Source organism: Sebastes umbrosus, chromosome 13 (assembly GCF_015220745.1).
Source record: "Sebastes umbrosus isolate fSebUmb1 chromosome 13, fSebUmb1.pri, whole genome shotgun sequence".
Lineage (NCBI taxonomy): Eukaryota > Metazoa > Chordata > Actinopteri > Perciformes > Sebastidae > Sebastes > Sebastes umbrosus.
The window spans coordinates 27,477,130-27,492,160 of record NC_051281.1 but is presented as its reverse complement, the minus strand read 5'-3'; the positions used below and the strand labels follow the sequence as shown (position 1 = coordinate 27,492,160).

Here is a 15,031-nt window from a genome sequence, read left to right as displayed (position 1 = left end):
TTGACTTTACTACCGCTGGAACCTATTCTTACTGGCATTTGTCGGATCTGTTTCTCCTCTAAAAAGAACAATAATAACTGTGATGAATAAATGCTTTATTTCAAAAAGAAATAGTCTCTGTTCCAAAAGCTGTTTCCTCCTAGAATAACTTTACTTCACACTGGACTGGAAGAAAATGTGGTGCCTATACCTTCTAAATATCTGATAATAAATATGGTTTCTAAATATCTGATAATAAATAAGGTTAAGGAAGTGACTTTTAAAATAATCCATCGTTTTTATCCCTCCAAGGTATTTCTACAAAGATATAACAAGGACTGCTCATTTTGTCAACTGGTTCCAGAAGATTTATATCATCTATTTTGATCTTGTCCCCACTCTTGTATTTTTTGGCAATATGTATATACATTTATTTCCCAATATATTGATTGTGAAATTTTCCCTTTCCTATGAAAATGTAATGTTTGGCCTCTGTACTTACTCTTCTACTAAAGCAAATTAAATATTATATCGTTTCATTTGATTTTATTCCTTGCAAAATCTCATATTTATTGGAAAATGAATTCAAACAATACTTTGCACAGATCCTTTAGTCTAAAAACAGAAAAGCTACTAAATCCTTATGTAAGCTGTATAACATTTTTATAAACTGATTTATGATTTATGTCAGTGCTCTGATCCCCTGGCATTATCTGCTTATGTATTTGCTATATGTTTACCATGGTGTTCATCACTAAAACAAACAAACAACATGAATATAGACAATATAAATAATTTAAATAATATAAATAAACTGGGACACATTCATTTTGTCAACTGGTTCAAGAAGATTTATATCATCTATTTTGATCTTGTCCCCACTCTTGTATTATTTGGAAAGATGTCTATACATTTATTTCCCAATATATTGATCGTGAATTTTCCCTCTCCTTAAAAAATGCAATGTTTGGCTTCTGTACTTACTCTTATACTAAAGCAAATTAAATATTATATAATTTTATTTTATTTTATTTCTTGCAAAATCTCATATTTTTGGGGAAATTGAATTCAAACAATACTTTGCATCGATCCTTTTGTCTAAAAACAGAAAAGCTACTAAAACCATATATCTATACAACTGTATAACATTTTTATAAACTGATTTATGATTTATGTCAGTGCTCTGATCCCCTGGCATTATGTGCTTATGTATTTGCTTTATGTTTACCATGGTGTTCGTCAATGAAGCAAACAAACAACATGAATATAAATAATACAAATAAATTAAGTAATATAAATAAACTGGGACACATTTGGAGTGTTTACGTTTTCAGGAGAAGTCGCAGTTTACGAGGAGACCCTGAACGCAGCACCAGTCCGTTCACTGGAGGACATCATAGAGACCGTCAGACCGTCAGACCGGGAGGAGCAGCCCAGACCTCGTAAGTAACACATTATTCTTCACAGCAACTTGTTTTTCAAACATGAAATGCCTGTCACACTATTTTGTAAGTGTAAAAACAAATTTAGCACTGACACAGGACTGTCTCATGTCTTATTTGCATCGAATAACGTCACTTACTATCTTCAAAGAAGCTCTAAAGAAAGTTCATCTCCTCGTTTCCTCTTCTTCTTCTTCTACTTCTTCTACTTTACCGTTATTACCGTCCCCCTGTTTGCGCTTTAGTTCTTTACTTTGTCAGAATGAGACTCTGACAGATGAAGTTATAACTTAGGTACATTACTTTTATCAAGTTGAACCCCTAAATATAGGTCGTTGATGTTGCCCTGGAGACTGAGCCGTAAATTAACGGGTCGCATTCCTCCTGAAGTGGTTGCTATGCTATTGACTCACGTTAGTAACGGCTAGTTAGCGTAATGTCAACGTAAAACGATAACTATGCCGTAGATTCCTCGTACAGACTTTTACTACGCAAGAAAGATGCTCAGATATGTGTTGGCAGCTAGCTGATATATTAAACTCATATAGTTCAGTAAGTTGTATCTTAGATAGGAGAAAGTTGGCCCAACTTGGTCACTATACTGCTAGATAACGAAAAGGAACAATTTAAACGTTATAAAGTTCACTTTAAAGGTCCCATATCATGCTCATTTTCAGGTTCATACTTGTATTTTGTGTTTTTACTAGAACATGTTTACATGCTGTAATGTTAAAAAAAAAACTTTATTTTCGTCATACTGTCTACTTGAATATATCTGTATTTCCCCTCTGCCTGAAACGCTCCGTTTTAGTGCATTTCAACGGAATTGCGTTGTTAGGCAACAGTTTGGGTCCATGTTTACTTCCTGTCAGCTGATGTCATTCACATACACTGCAACAGGAACTAAACTGGGACACATTTGGAATGTTACGTTTAAAACCGTGTAATGGTCTAAATATTGTATATTTGTGACATCACAAATTGACAGAAATCCTAACGGTTTGTTTCAAACGCACAATTTCTGAATACGGGCTGTGTGTGTTTCTCTGTATATTGAGCGTTTTGATAGTTTAACAGTATTTATATTGCACTTAAACCTGCTTTATAATATAAAAGACATGAAAATCTCACGTTTTACAATATGGGATCTTTAAGTTAGCTGTAATGTTTCTGTTAGGAAAGCTCTTCAGGTTGAAAGGTCACACTATTTTGTAAAGGTGCTCTAATATCACAGCAAATGTGAAAATGCGTTGGATATTTTAGGAATAATAAGAGTAAAGTAACTGTGAATATCTTGTGTGAGTAGAAAAGGCCCTTTTATTTTGTATAGCCTCCTTTTCCCACACTAGCTACAAACTAGCTACTTCCTGCTGGTGTGCTAAATTGAAATGAACTTGCCACTGGAATCCTCGTTCACATTGTGTTGTTGCTGCAAGTATCAGCTCAAACTAACATGATGACACATCCTTTTCCAGTCACTGACACTTCCAACATTTCTTCATCATTTACAGCATTCAGAAGCAGTCTTGACTGCACTGAAACAAGGAAACAACTCATTCTGTGAAGATTCTGCAACAGGAGATCCATGAAGCAAGTTTTAGTGAGTACCACAGATGAATTATAAGTCCCAAAGAGCTTTGTTGCAGGCAGGGCACATACGTGAATATTGTAATGTTGTAGCTAAATGAAACAGCCTAATTTACAAATTAATCTAGCCTCTCTTCCCCAATCATAATTTAATCTGTAGGCCTGTTATCTAAATGAACCAACATGTGTCACATATAAACTTCTCAGTGACATGTCAGGGCATAACAAAAGCTTCTCCTACATTAATATTGTTGTAATATTGTTAGTATAGTTGATTGCCAGGTTTTACTCACAGCCATTTACTGAAAATACCACTGCATCTCTCTTGTCTTGCCAGTATTTATTTTCAGTTGGATATTTAAAAAATTGCTGACCACATCGCTCTTTATGCAAGTAACAGTCAGGTGTTAATACAAGGCCGACTAGGTGTGTTACAACAATGTCATGACCCCAGAGCTGTTTGCTCATGTGACAGTTTGATAAGATGTAGTAGAGTGGCCACAAACTTTGCAGCAGCTCATGTGTCATGTGTCACTGTGGAAAAACTCAAAGTACCTCCTCGGTCATAGATAGTTCAGCGTGGAAAATTACTGTGTTGATAACCAAACACAATGTATCTTCATGAATATTGTAAAAGGTTGTTGAAGTGAGTCATCGGTTTCCTCAGAGAAGGTTTCCTTCTCTTTTTCTGACAGCTGAGTCAACCCTCGTAAATCGGTTATGGCTTTTTATTTTTTTAAGGTCAAATGCCATAACACAGCAACTGCCTGGATTGCATTTAGAATGAGCTGTTTATATCTACATAGGGAGCGGATCCTCTGCATGGAGCCGGCCGCCATGTTTCTACAGTAGCCCAGAACGGACAAACCAAACACTGGCTCTAGGGAGGGCCATTCGCATTTTCATGTTTTAGCGCCGGCCACCGTAGTTCTCCAACACGCTTGGCACAAGGGAGAAGTTTTAGTTGGTTGCAATCTGGAACCTCACCTCGACCTTTTTTCTCTTGCCCGTCGGGCAAATGGGTCAGAAATCTACTTGCCCAAAGTCAATTTTGACTTGTCCCTATACAATTTGTTTTAGGTTTTTAGTTGTTATCAAATAACAACAAAGACTAAAGTTAATTGTCATGTTTAATCTTTATTTAAGTAAATTAACTTCTTGAAGCTACTTCCATGATCAGCTCCGGAAAATAAAACGTGTTTAATTCTTTTAGTGAGTTGCTAGATTTACTAGCCTGACGTGGCAATTTACTTGCATCACCAGCATTTTTCACTTTTTTCATAGTCACATTTTATACTGTAGAAAACCTCAATTTGCTTAATGAAAATGAAGTGACTTTGGAGCATATCATGTGTGCATGTGATGGCATGCACCCGTTTGCCCTTGTCAGTGCAATGGATCAAATAGCATATCTACAGTGTTTGATTTTTCATATTTTTTCCAAGAAATAAACTTATTTCCATAAGATTTAATGAATTAAAAAAATGTGGTAATTTATCTCTATGTAATCTAGTTTGTTATTAATTCCAACTACATTTTTATCATTGTTTCTCCCAAAATGGCCATTAATTAAAGACATGCTACAGTGAAAAACAGAAAGTAATGTTGTTATAAGTACTGCACAATCAATTATACAAAGTAACTTTTCTTCAAGAATATTGTATCCACGACTAATTGTATCCCGTCATTATTTTTATTTATTACACGGCTTTGTTGAATACTCAATTCTGATTGGTCAATCACGGCGTTGTATGGTCTTTAATTTCTGTATAACAGACCGTTGCTATGTATAACAGACCGTTGCTATGGGCGCAGTCCTGATGTCGGACTCTGGCGGACCGTTTTTGGTGTCAAATTATTGATTTCCTAAGTGGGTATCCGTGTAATACGCAGGATAATGTACAGCTAGCGGGTCATTGTTGTTGTCCACTTCCTGTCGGGGTTTATTTCACAACAATGACCGGCCAGCTGTACATTATCTCTTACTTAATCTGGAAAGTCCACTGTAGTTGATATCAGTCTCTGTTTGGATCTAAATTACTGCCAAAAGTCTTGTAAATAAATTCTGTCACCAAAGTGATCGAAAAAAACAAACAAAAAAAGAATAATCATGGCTGTAGCTCGAGCCAACTGTACAAGAACATTCAGCAACTAGAGAGCTTCTCCCCAGAGCCGAGCCTCACAGTCTATCTACGGCAAGGTGTTGCTCCCCTGAGCAGCAGTCAGGTGCTCTGTGAGTCAGTCCCAGCTGAACACCTGTAGCAGCCAAGCTCTCTACAACCATAACAACTAACACTGGCCTGCTAACACACAATAGCTCGTCATGCCATATGGCAGTCTTGTCACTGTAAGAGGCTACAGCAGTTGGAGAGAGGATATTATATCAGGTATCACAGATCATCCATTTCCTTCTATTCCTCTTCTCAGAGCCGTAATGTCGCAAGGCACCTGACTGTCATGTTCTCAGCATGATCTTACCTCGGAGTGCTGAACTGAAGGGGTTTCCCTCTGCACGTTGTTTGGTGGTATACACGATGGATTTTTGGAGGAGCAGACAGAGAGGCAGAGCTGTGGTTTTGTGCTCTTCTTTAAAGTAACACTCTGATCAATCAAAGTCATCGATGCAAACCATAGACTGTATATAAGAAGTGGACGTAGTCACCGTTACGTCACCCATTGGTTTGTGGACTGCTGTTTTAAAGCCATCTTAGTTTTTTGCAACCAGAAGTGACATGAGAGGGTGGAGCTAAGTACAATCAAACACTGAATAAGTCATTTTTAGGCGACCAAAAAAGGTTATAATTACCTTTAATGAACTGAAAACACACAGTGAAAAGGTTAAAGTTCTAAGATGAAAACATGGACAACTCCCAGACCTGTCAACGCCGTGGTAGCGACCTGTCAATCACAGGTTGTCAAAAGCAGGTTCTGCTTCTGTGTCATGATTGTCTGACCAGCGCGGCTCTGTTCGTTATTGTCCTCTATTTCTATTCATTAGCTTGGTTTAGAAAAGGTCAAGCAGATTGTGAATTTTAAGAGCGTCCACTGTTGGACCACAAGGCGAACCAATTCAAACACTCTGTTGCACTTAGAGAATACAATTTGAATTCAATCAGGTCAGTACAGTTGCAATGTTACATTTTTTCCGACGTTCTGATGTGTGTGTGACAGCACAGTGTGAGTATTTCCCATAGTACCACACAGTGTTTTCTCTAACCATTGGGGGGGGTGGGATGGGAAACTCATTTCTCTATGTGTGCTCTGCCCTTGGTGAAACACCAAAGGAGAGGAGAGAAACTAGCGCGACAATAAATGAGAGCAAAACGCAGTAAAGACTGTCACACTGAGCTGAAATGAAACGAGTGCACATAAATTAAGTAAATAAATATTTAGTTTAATTCTGTCAGGGGGCGGGGGGATCCTGTGGCAGGGTAAACACTGCTATAAGACTCACCACTGCATAGTGGAAGTAAAAAGAAGACCTAGTTGAGAAAGAGTTATGGGTACTTTTTATATACAATATGAACTAACTTTCCTAAACACTTAAATGTTGCTTCTTTTAGAAAATGGTCCGGTGCTAGCTATGAGTCAAAGTAGTCCTTGCCTGTGGACTCGGCTCCCCCAGAGCAGCCAGTCCCCATGTGACCGCTACAAGCACGCCTGCTGCAGCTATGATGGGAATGTCTACATCCTGGGTGGACGAGGCAGCAGCTGTCTGGGGGACTTCTGGAGGTACAGCGTCGGTAAGGGCTGGATACACAACTATTGTTCACTTAACTTTAATGCTAATAGGACTTTTACTACCGCATGACAAAAACTAAGGATTTGTTGAATTTGGATTTGTTTGCATTATTATTACATTGTTTCAGATGATGCATGATGTATTTAGAAGACTGCTCAATAGGATATGCTTGTTTAAAAGCCAGAAAGACAAGGAAGGTGAGCTGTGTTACATGATCCCCGGCTAATCAAACATATCATTATTTTAGTTTGTAACGAATGGACAGAGTTGAACTGCACCAGTGAAGCTGCACCAGAAGCGCTAGAGGAACATGCTATGGTGACTCATGAGGTACAAAAACATTTCTACTTTAAATGGCATAACAATCATTTGAAATTATCTCATGGTTCTTCTATCTCTGCTGATATCCTACTGCTTGGAGTGTCAGTGTGTCAACAAAATGTTTAAGGGCTCTGATCTCTTCAGGGCTTCCTGTACGTGTTTGGAGGCATGCTGGATTCTGCATACACCAGGTGGAGATGTCCCCTCTGGGTATTTGACATGGGTGAGTTTCACTAAGGAGGTGCATGTGTGATGCAAATTACATTGGCTATTGTCTGCATATGCTCAGGCTTGATAGACAAAACGTGTTGCTGCATGTCTATTCCAGTCCCACGCCTCAAAGCCCCAGTGAAAATATATCAGTGATGAGCTGTTAGCTCAACAAAAAGGAGGAAGTCCCAAATGATATGTTAAAGTTAAAAAAACGTAACAACATCAACAATTCAATTTATGCTGATAAATACTAATGCTTATCAGCATAAGATAAAAAAGTAAAAAAGAGTTAATATTACTATTAATTAGCACTCAGCTGTTACACACTAAAGCCCGCGCCACACAGGGAATGTCAGCAGTGCGTGGCAGCTGAAGAACCTGTTGTTTTTTATTTTGGCGTCCATGTTAACAGGTCAGAGCAGCCACACAGAGCTCGGCTGCATGTCAGCCGCGTCTCTTCCAGAGATTCGAGGTCTCACCTATTTGTACCGCGAGTCGCACGCGGTTCACAGCAACAACAGACAGTGAAAATTATCTTTTGACTATATATTGACATCATACCAGCAACATTACTACAGTTTCGATGTCTGTATCTGTAGAATATATCATGGACATGAAAAAAAGGAAAGATTTATTTCAACTCAACACTTCTACCGTTTCAAAATAAAAGCCCTCGAGCATTTTTTTCTGTGGACAGAATTCCTTCATTTGTTAACACAAGGCTTTTATTCTGAAATATTTGCAGGACAGTGTTGTAGAACATGCAGTGACTTGCAGAGCTCCATATATGAAAAAAATACGGGGTTTTAATTGTGGATTATTACTATTATTTACAAATAAGCACAGACATCTTAACCTTTCTCTGTCTAAAATAAATATAAATGACATTTATAATGAAATGAAATGGACATTATGAAAGGCAAACTCTATGTAGAAAGAAAGGGCTGGCAGCAGCAGCAGAAACGCTGCTGGTGTGGACGCCATACACAGGAGAGACGCAGAAGTTCAGCGAGGCAGCCGCCACACGCTGCTGACGTGCCCCGTCTGGTCCGGGCGTAACAGGACATGCTTCCTGCGCTACAAATACCACAACTTGTTGGTTCCTGTGTGTGTGTCTGAGAGTATATATTTTTTTCATCTAACAGTGTATGTCTTGTACTTGCTTTGTGCAGTTAATATTCCCACTGTGTGTGCTTGTTAAATGAAATGATGATCATGCTCACCACCTCATTTATATATTTGAAATCACCCATACATGCATGCATGTCCACTTCAGCTTTTAGAATACAATATTTTAGTCATATTTCAACTTTGGTCCAGGAGAGTGCCACTGTACCAAAATATGGAAGCTAATGATTCAGTGTCGTCATTACAAAATCTGCATATAGGAGACTGTTCATGTATATGTAGCAATTGTGTACAGCAATTTAAATTGAAATGCTCAAATATGAGAGTGTAAAGGTGTTTCTAGGTATGTCCCGATCCTATTTCAGAGATCAAGGCATTTTTTAACTGATCAGTATCGGCTATATTGAGCTATGGAGTCCGATCCCATCCTTCGTTTTATGTCAGCTGTCACACGGGTGTTTTTACTCGCGAAGCTTTCATGCGCAGAAACCTAACGATCGCAGCTGCAATCAACTCTCCAACTCTCCGCTGTCGGTCTCTCCAACATTCTGCTGAGTTCCATAAACGACAGCATAACACCGTATGAGACTGTTTATTTATGTTATTTACCTAACGTATGTGCACTCGTTTCATTTCTGCTCAGCTCTTGCGTTTTGATGTCATGCATAGTTTCACTGCACAGACAGACAGAAAAACCACACTCACCACACCACTGCAAATGCAACAAAATAAAACCCCATTAAGGAACAGCTTAGATGCAGGCATTGTTTTCTGAATGTAATGCAGAGCTATTTAATTGTCAAGCATATGCATTGGATTGATTTCAATACGTCAGTGTACTTGAAGTGTGCACTGTGCAGTTATTATCTAGGGGCATAGAAGTATCGGATCAGGAGTTGTTTCTTATATTATTTTGTATATTGAAGGGGCAGATTTGTTCCCATTTTTTATGACCTTTCCAACAGACCTGTATTCTTTCCTTTGTTTGTGTTTCAGCACAGCAGAAATGGGTGCACTGCCAGGGAAAGACGAGCTCCTCTCAGGTACAGAGCGCCTTTCATGTGAACGGGATAACAGATTATATGATATGAAACCAAGTTTCTTTGTCAGTGTTACTGACATCAACTGTAAAGGACTAGATCCTATTTTAAATTGATAATACACAACATTTTAATAATAGAAAAGAAAAGAAAAGAATGACATGTTTTGCACAAGTAGAACTTTACAACACACTGTACTGATCAACTGTTAGTTGATGAAGGAAAGCAACACACGCCTGCCCTCGGGTACAGTAGGTCTTTACTGGAAGTCTGTTTTGCATTTCAGTAGCAGTTTCTTTGGAATCAGTAGCAGATAAGCTGCCTTGTTATCATCAGTAGAGATAACACCGTCAAGAAAGGCATCACAGTATTGAACAAAAAATCAAGATTCATTCATTTCATTGATGAATGCTTTCATGTATATCTTCACCAATGTCACAGACGTGTTTGTATGACCTTTAAATGCTCAATGCATGACTGAAAAATATCACTGATGTACATTTTTACAAAGATATAATCATTGCAGGGCAAATGTGTTAGATTAGAACAGATTTCCAGAATGGTGGATGCTACATTTATACGCAGGCATTGAATGTCATATTGTTCGACACAAAGAGAAACTAGAGCTCTGAGAATGAGTTTCTGAAAAGGAATTACAAGTTTGGAGGCCATTCAAGTGGGTTTTCTCTTCAACATGTAGTCAGAGACTTCACAGCTCCCACTTGTCTTGAATAACAGAAGGACCTGTTCAGGTGTACTCTGCGCACGCTGACGGCCCCCCCCCAAATCAAGGCTCACATCAGATCTGGAATTCTGTAGGCTCCATGGAACCTAAACCAGAGAAATATTATAAGACTGTTAATAAAATATGAAACCGAAAAGATCCCGGGGCTTGTTAGTAAATAGCCTGCCAACTCTTATAGATGTGTGTATGTGTCCATGTGTGTGTGTGTGTGTGTGTGTGTGTGTTCAGACCCAAATGCCAACCAACAGAAAGGGACACAGTGCTGTGGTTGTTGGCTCTGCCATGCTGGTGTACGGAGGTTTTGTTGACATGAAAGGATCCTCGCAGGACTTTTGGAGTTTGGACTTTGGTGAGTTTAAAGTTGCTTTTACTCCCATGTAAAAAAAATAAAGCTCCTCGTGGGTGCACTCAGGCCAATTCACAAAAAGGATTGTGTGGCTTTTGCGGCCGCTAAACCTGCACAAATAAGACAAAAAGAAAAACCCTGTAAGTCTCAAAGCACATCAAACAAAGGGTGAAATGCATCCCTAATAGTGTCTCTGTGCTATTTGCACATATTTAAATTCATATGCAGACAGTTAGCGTAAAATTACCCACTTTCTATGCAAATGAGCCTCGTTGCAAAAACAGTCCAATTCACAAAGATCAGTTCTAATAGCCACGCACAGTTACAGTGAAATTATTAGCTTCTTCAGATAGTTGTCGGTAACTGAAGTGTATTTATAAGGGGAGTCACACCCAGACTTTCCACTGATTATAGCAGCATTCAATCCAAAATAGGGTTTCTCTCTGTCGCCTTTAAATTCCTTGCCTGACGTTTTGAGGAATGCCTCTGCACCTCGTCGGTCAGGACCTGGAGCTCGCAGTCTGAATTCATTTTTCTTTTTCTTCGCTGCTATTGTTCTGCCTACAAAGGCAACGTTTATAGTTTGCCACATGGATAATTGCAATCAGATGCAGAAAAGGGGGCAAATTGCCCTCAGCTGTAAAACTTCATGGGCGTGTTTTTACGCTGTAATATATATTATATCTTTTGTGAATTGGACCTTGAGACAGCAGCAAATGATACTCAATTGCCCTCAGCTGTAAAACTTCATGGGCGTGTTTTTACGCTGTAATATATATTATATCTTTTGTGAATTGGACCTTGAGACAGCAGCAAATGATACTCAATTCATGTAATAGTGCTATCCTCCATTCTTTGTGAATTCGCCCTTCAGTGTATTGTTCTTACTTGTACATATTGTATTATTCATGTTATCAGCCATTTGTGCAGTGTAAAGTTAACTTGGCAGATAAATCGAGAGAGCAAAAGCGACCAATCCGCCCTAAAACACTTGCAGCCTCTCTCAATTCTTTACTACTTCTTCTTCTGTTTTCTGAGACTATGTCAGGTATCAACCCACTGATACTGAGGTTTCATACATTGTACTGTACCAGTAATGCATTTCTACTGAGAACACCACGCAGCAGTTGCTGAGAAATACAGCAGGCTGGGTGTTCAATACCATGATAGTACCGTGTTGTGACTAACTAACACAGTGGAAGCTCCAGTATGTGCATTCATTGTGTGTGTTTATATTCATGGCAGATACCATGGTTTGGTCCCTGCTGAATGGTTCTCAGCAGGGCTCATTAGGCCCAGGCCCCAGACACAGCCACTCAGCCGTGGCCAACCAAAGCTGCATGTACCTGTTCGGGGGCTTGAAAGGCTTGCGGGAGCAGAGAGACTTCTGGAAGTGGAATTCTACCAGCCACGTGTGGAGTTCCCTCAGAAACAAGTGAGAAGTGATTGCATGTGTCAGTCTGTCCTTCATGGTGTTGCCTATATTAATACAATGTTGATATTGCAAAAGAACCCTAGAATGCTTTTTCTTTAATGCAAGATGATGAGGAAACCACACCCTTCTCTATCACAAGACTTTTCACAAGGAGTTAGGAGTTATAAAAATGACTTTTTCAACATAGGAATATGAATGCTTAAAGAGGACAGACAGGCGGGGTCCACCCTGAAACAGACTCAGTGGAGCCAGCAGCAGCGTTACATTTGCTTTCAGCCGTGTGTGTTTTGCTGCTGTACATAGTCATAAAGTAAATACATTTTTTTGTCTGTTTCGTATTGCTCTCTTGGTTTGTGCTCTTGTTTCTTAACATGAGTCAGTGATGTGTATAAAATTTGCCGAATAATTTTTAATTGTACGTTCTTTTACGGCGCTATAAAGTTGTTATTGTAAGAAAGGGGGAAGAATAAGATCGATTTTTTTTGTACCAATGTAGCAACCTGCAATAAAAATATTATTTAAAAAAAAAGAATATAGGTAACACTTTATAAGGATATTAGGGCTGTCAATCGATTCAAATATTTTGCGATTAATGGCATGATTGTCTATGATTAATCGCAAATTAATCACAAATTTTTTATCTGTTCATAATGTACCTTAAAGGGAGATTTGTCAAGTATTTAATACTCTTATCAACATGGGAGTGGACAAATATGCTGCTTTATGCAAATGCATATATATATTTATTATTGGAAATCAATTAACAACAGAAAACAATGACAGATATTGTCCAGAAACCCTCACAGGTACTGCATTTAGCATAAATAATATGCTCAAATCATAACATGGCAAACAACAGCTGTCAGTGTGTCAGTGTGCTGACTTGACTATGATTTGCCCCAAGCTGCATGTGATTATCATAAAGTGGGCATGTCTGTAAAGGGGAGACTCGTGGGTACCCATAGAACCCATTTACATTCACATATCTGGAGGTCAGAGGTCAAGGGACCCCTTTGAAAATGGACATGACAGTTTTTCCTCACCAAAATTTAGTGTAAGTTTGGAGTATTATTTAGCCTCCTTCCCGACAAGCTAGTGATTGTTACCAATGGATTCCTCAGGCTAGCTTTAAAACAGAGTCAACAAACTCCGAAAGATTGATTACATTAATGCGTTAAAGAAATTAGTGGCGTTAAAACAAATTTGCGTTATTATCGCTTTGACAGCGCTAAAGGACATAAATCATATACTTAAGTAATGCTTAACTAAAGCATGACTCATGATGATTCAATGCATGAATTAATACAGGGTGTATCATGAATTCCTGTTGCTCACCATTAGCAAATGATCAAGTCACTCTGACATTTTGTGATTTGTTCACACTTAATAGATCATCAGTGAAGGAATGTTAATTCACATCAGACCCATGCATTCGCTCGGCCTCTCTGAAAGCAGAACAGTACCCACCCTCATAGAAATGTGAAGCTATTGTTTTCCATAGTATTTGTTGTATGTGTTTAGTATAATTTGAGGATTTCCACCCCATCACTGTCACAGCTGGAGGTTGCCTACAATGCACACAATAGATATTGTTTTGTGTGTTCCTTCCTGCTAACACCACCTCTGGTTGTTCTCCTCAGGTCCGGCCCTTCCAGACTCATGGGCCACTCGGCTGTGGCCTACAAAGACAGCATGCTTATTTTTGGAGGAGGTGAGAGCCAGAACTCTCCAATGAACTGCCTGTGGAGGTACAACTTCACCTCTCAGACCTGGGGGCAGGTCTCCACCCTCCCAGGCTCGACCCCACCGGACAAGATTCACCACTGCTGCGCCGGGCTGGGTCCCAGCTACAAGTCCAACACCGGCAGCCCCTGCTCCAGCTCAGGACTCCAACCCAGGCTGCTGGCTGGGAAACTAAGGCCTTTCAAGAACAAGTGCTTCCCCGCCCAGCTCAAGTTTCTAGGATCAGAGGGAGCTATAGAGCTGGAGACGTTCAGCCCGGACAGATGCTACGGCAGCAGAACACTCACAGAATCTTCCGAACTGGACAACAGCAAAGAGGGCTTGATGGGGAAAGATACGCAGCGGATCGGAAACTGTTTGACCTTTGAAAACAGGGCTTTCAAGAAGCAGTGGAGCTGCACAGAAGAGGACCTGCTGGACGAGGAGGATGAAGACGTAGCCCAGCATCTGCCCGATCTGCTGCTGGTGCTGGGGGGAAGACCTTGCACCAGACACAGTCCTATCTCCATATGGCAAATGACTCTGACCGACTCATGACAGCATGGGAAGAACAAACTTTACAAACATGTTCTCTATATGAGAAATTTGAAAAAACAACAAACATCAGTGTTATATTATCACTTCATCTTTGTTCTTATGTGTTTAAATGGTCATTTTGTGAACAAGAAATTATCTGTGAACTATTTTTATAACGCTTTTTTTTTGTTGTTGGATATAATGTTATGAATGCATACATTTCCTTTTTACAGTACTACAATAAATTATCAGAAAATTACATTAAGAAAAACTATAAAATGATTACCGTCGTAATGAACAATGATCTAAGTAGTAGTGTAATTGTGAAAAATATACAGCCCACACATGAACATAAAAATGGCAAAATCAGAATCACCAACCCCAGACCTCTAAAGTACAATACATTCCCTTATATTAGCCGTACTGCTGTGACAGTTTGGTCTTAATTTGTACTAAAAGTCTGAGACATATTTCAGCCCGACAAAACTGTGTCAGCCACATTACACTTACCATTTACAACAAACTTGACAACATGGAGCTGATAATAATGCCTGTAATATACCCTGAATTACACACGATGGCGCCAGAGCTCAACGTGGTCTTTCTGTTTAAGCTATAACTGAAGGAATAAGGCTCAGTTATTGGCCTAGGGTATATACTGTATGAGGCTTCTGGTAAATCAAGTGAAAATCCCACCGCTAGCCAACTAGTCAACTTACTGTTATCAGATGTACCTCTGAATAGAAATCTGATTTCTCTGAATTGGGAAAAAATTAATGTCAGCACAGAATAAT

At 39.2% G+C, this 15,031-nt stretch overlaps 1 protein-coding gene and 1 long non-coding RNA gene across 4 annotated transcripts in view; one reads left to right on the top strand and one right to left on the bottom strand.

The window, feature by feature from the left end:
- LOC119500086 overlaps window positions 1-1,785 on the bottom strand; it is a 45,169-nt gene extending 43,384 nt beyond the window's left edge. For both annotated transcript variants that reach the window (XR_005209533.1, XR_005209532.1), the window contains exon 1: window positions 1,562-1,785. This is a non-coding gene — a long non-coding RNA (uncharacterized LOC119500086). The remainder of the gene's footprint in view (window positions 1-1,561) is intronic.
- Window positions 1,322-14,511, top strand: si:dkey-3d4.3 (leucine-zipper-like transcriptional regulator 1). 2 transcript variants are annotated; one of them, XM_037789522.1, is made up of 9 exons: window positions 1,322-1,421; window positions 2,933-3,021; window positions 6,572-6,751; window positions 6,998-7,080; window positions 7,216-7,294; window positions 9,409-9,455; window positions 10,426-10,546; window positions 11,789-11,978; window positions 13,619-14,511. In XM_037789522.1, the coding sequence occupies exons 3-9, from the start codon at window positions 6,592-6,594 to the stop codon at window positions 14,256-14,258; spliced, it is 1,320 nt and encodes a 439-aa protein (XP_037645450.1). In that variant the 5' UTR covers window positions 1,322-1,421; window positions 2,933-3,021; window positions 6,572-6,591; the 3' UTR covers window positions 14,259-14,511. The 2 variants fall into 2 exon arrangements, with proteins under 2 accessions (XP_037645450.1, XP_037645451.1); XM_037789523.1 differs by lacking the exon at window positions 1,322-1,421 and adding an exon at window positions 1,955-1,973.
- Window positions 14,512-15,031: the final 520 nt, after the last annotated feature.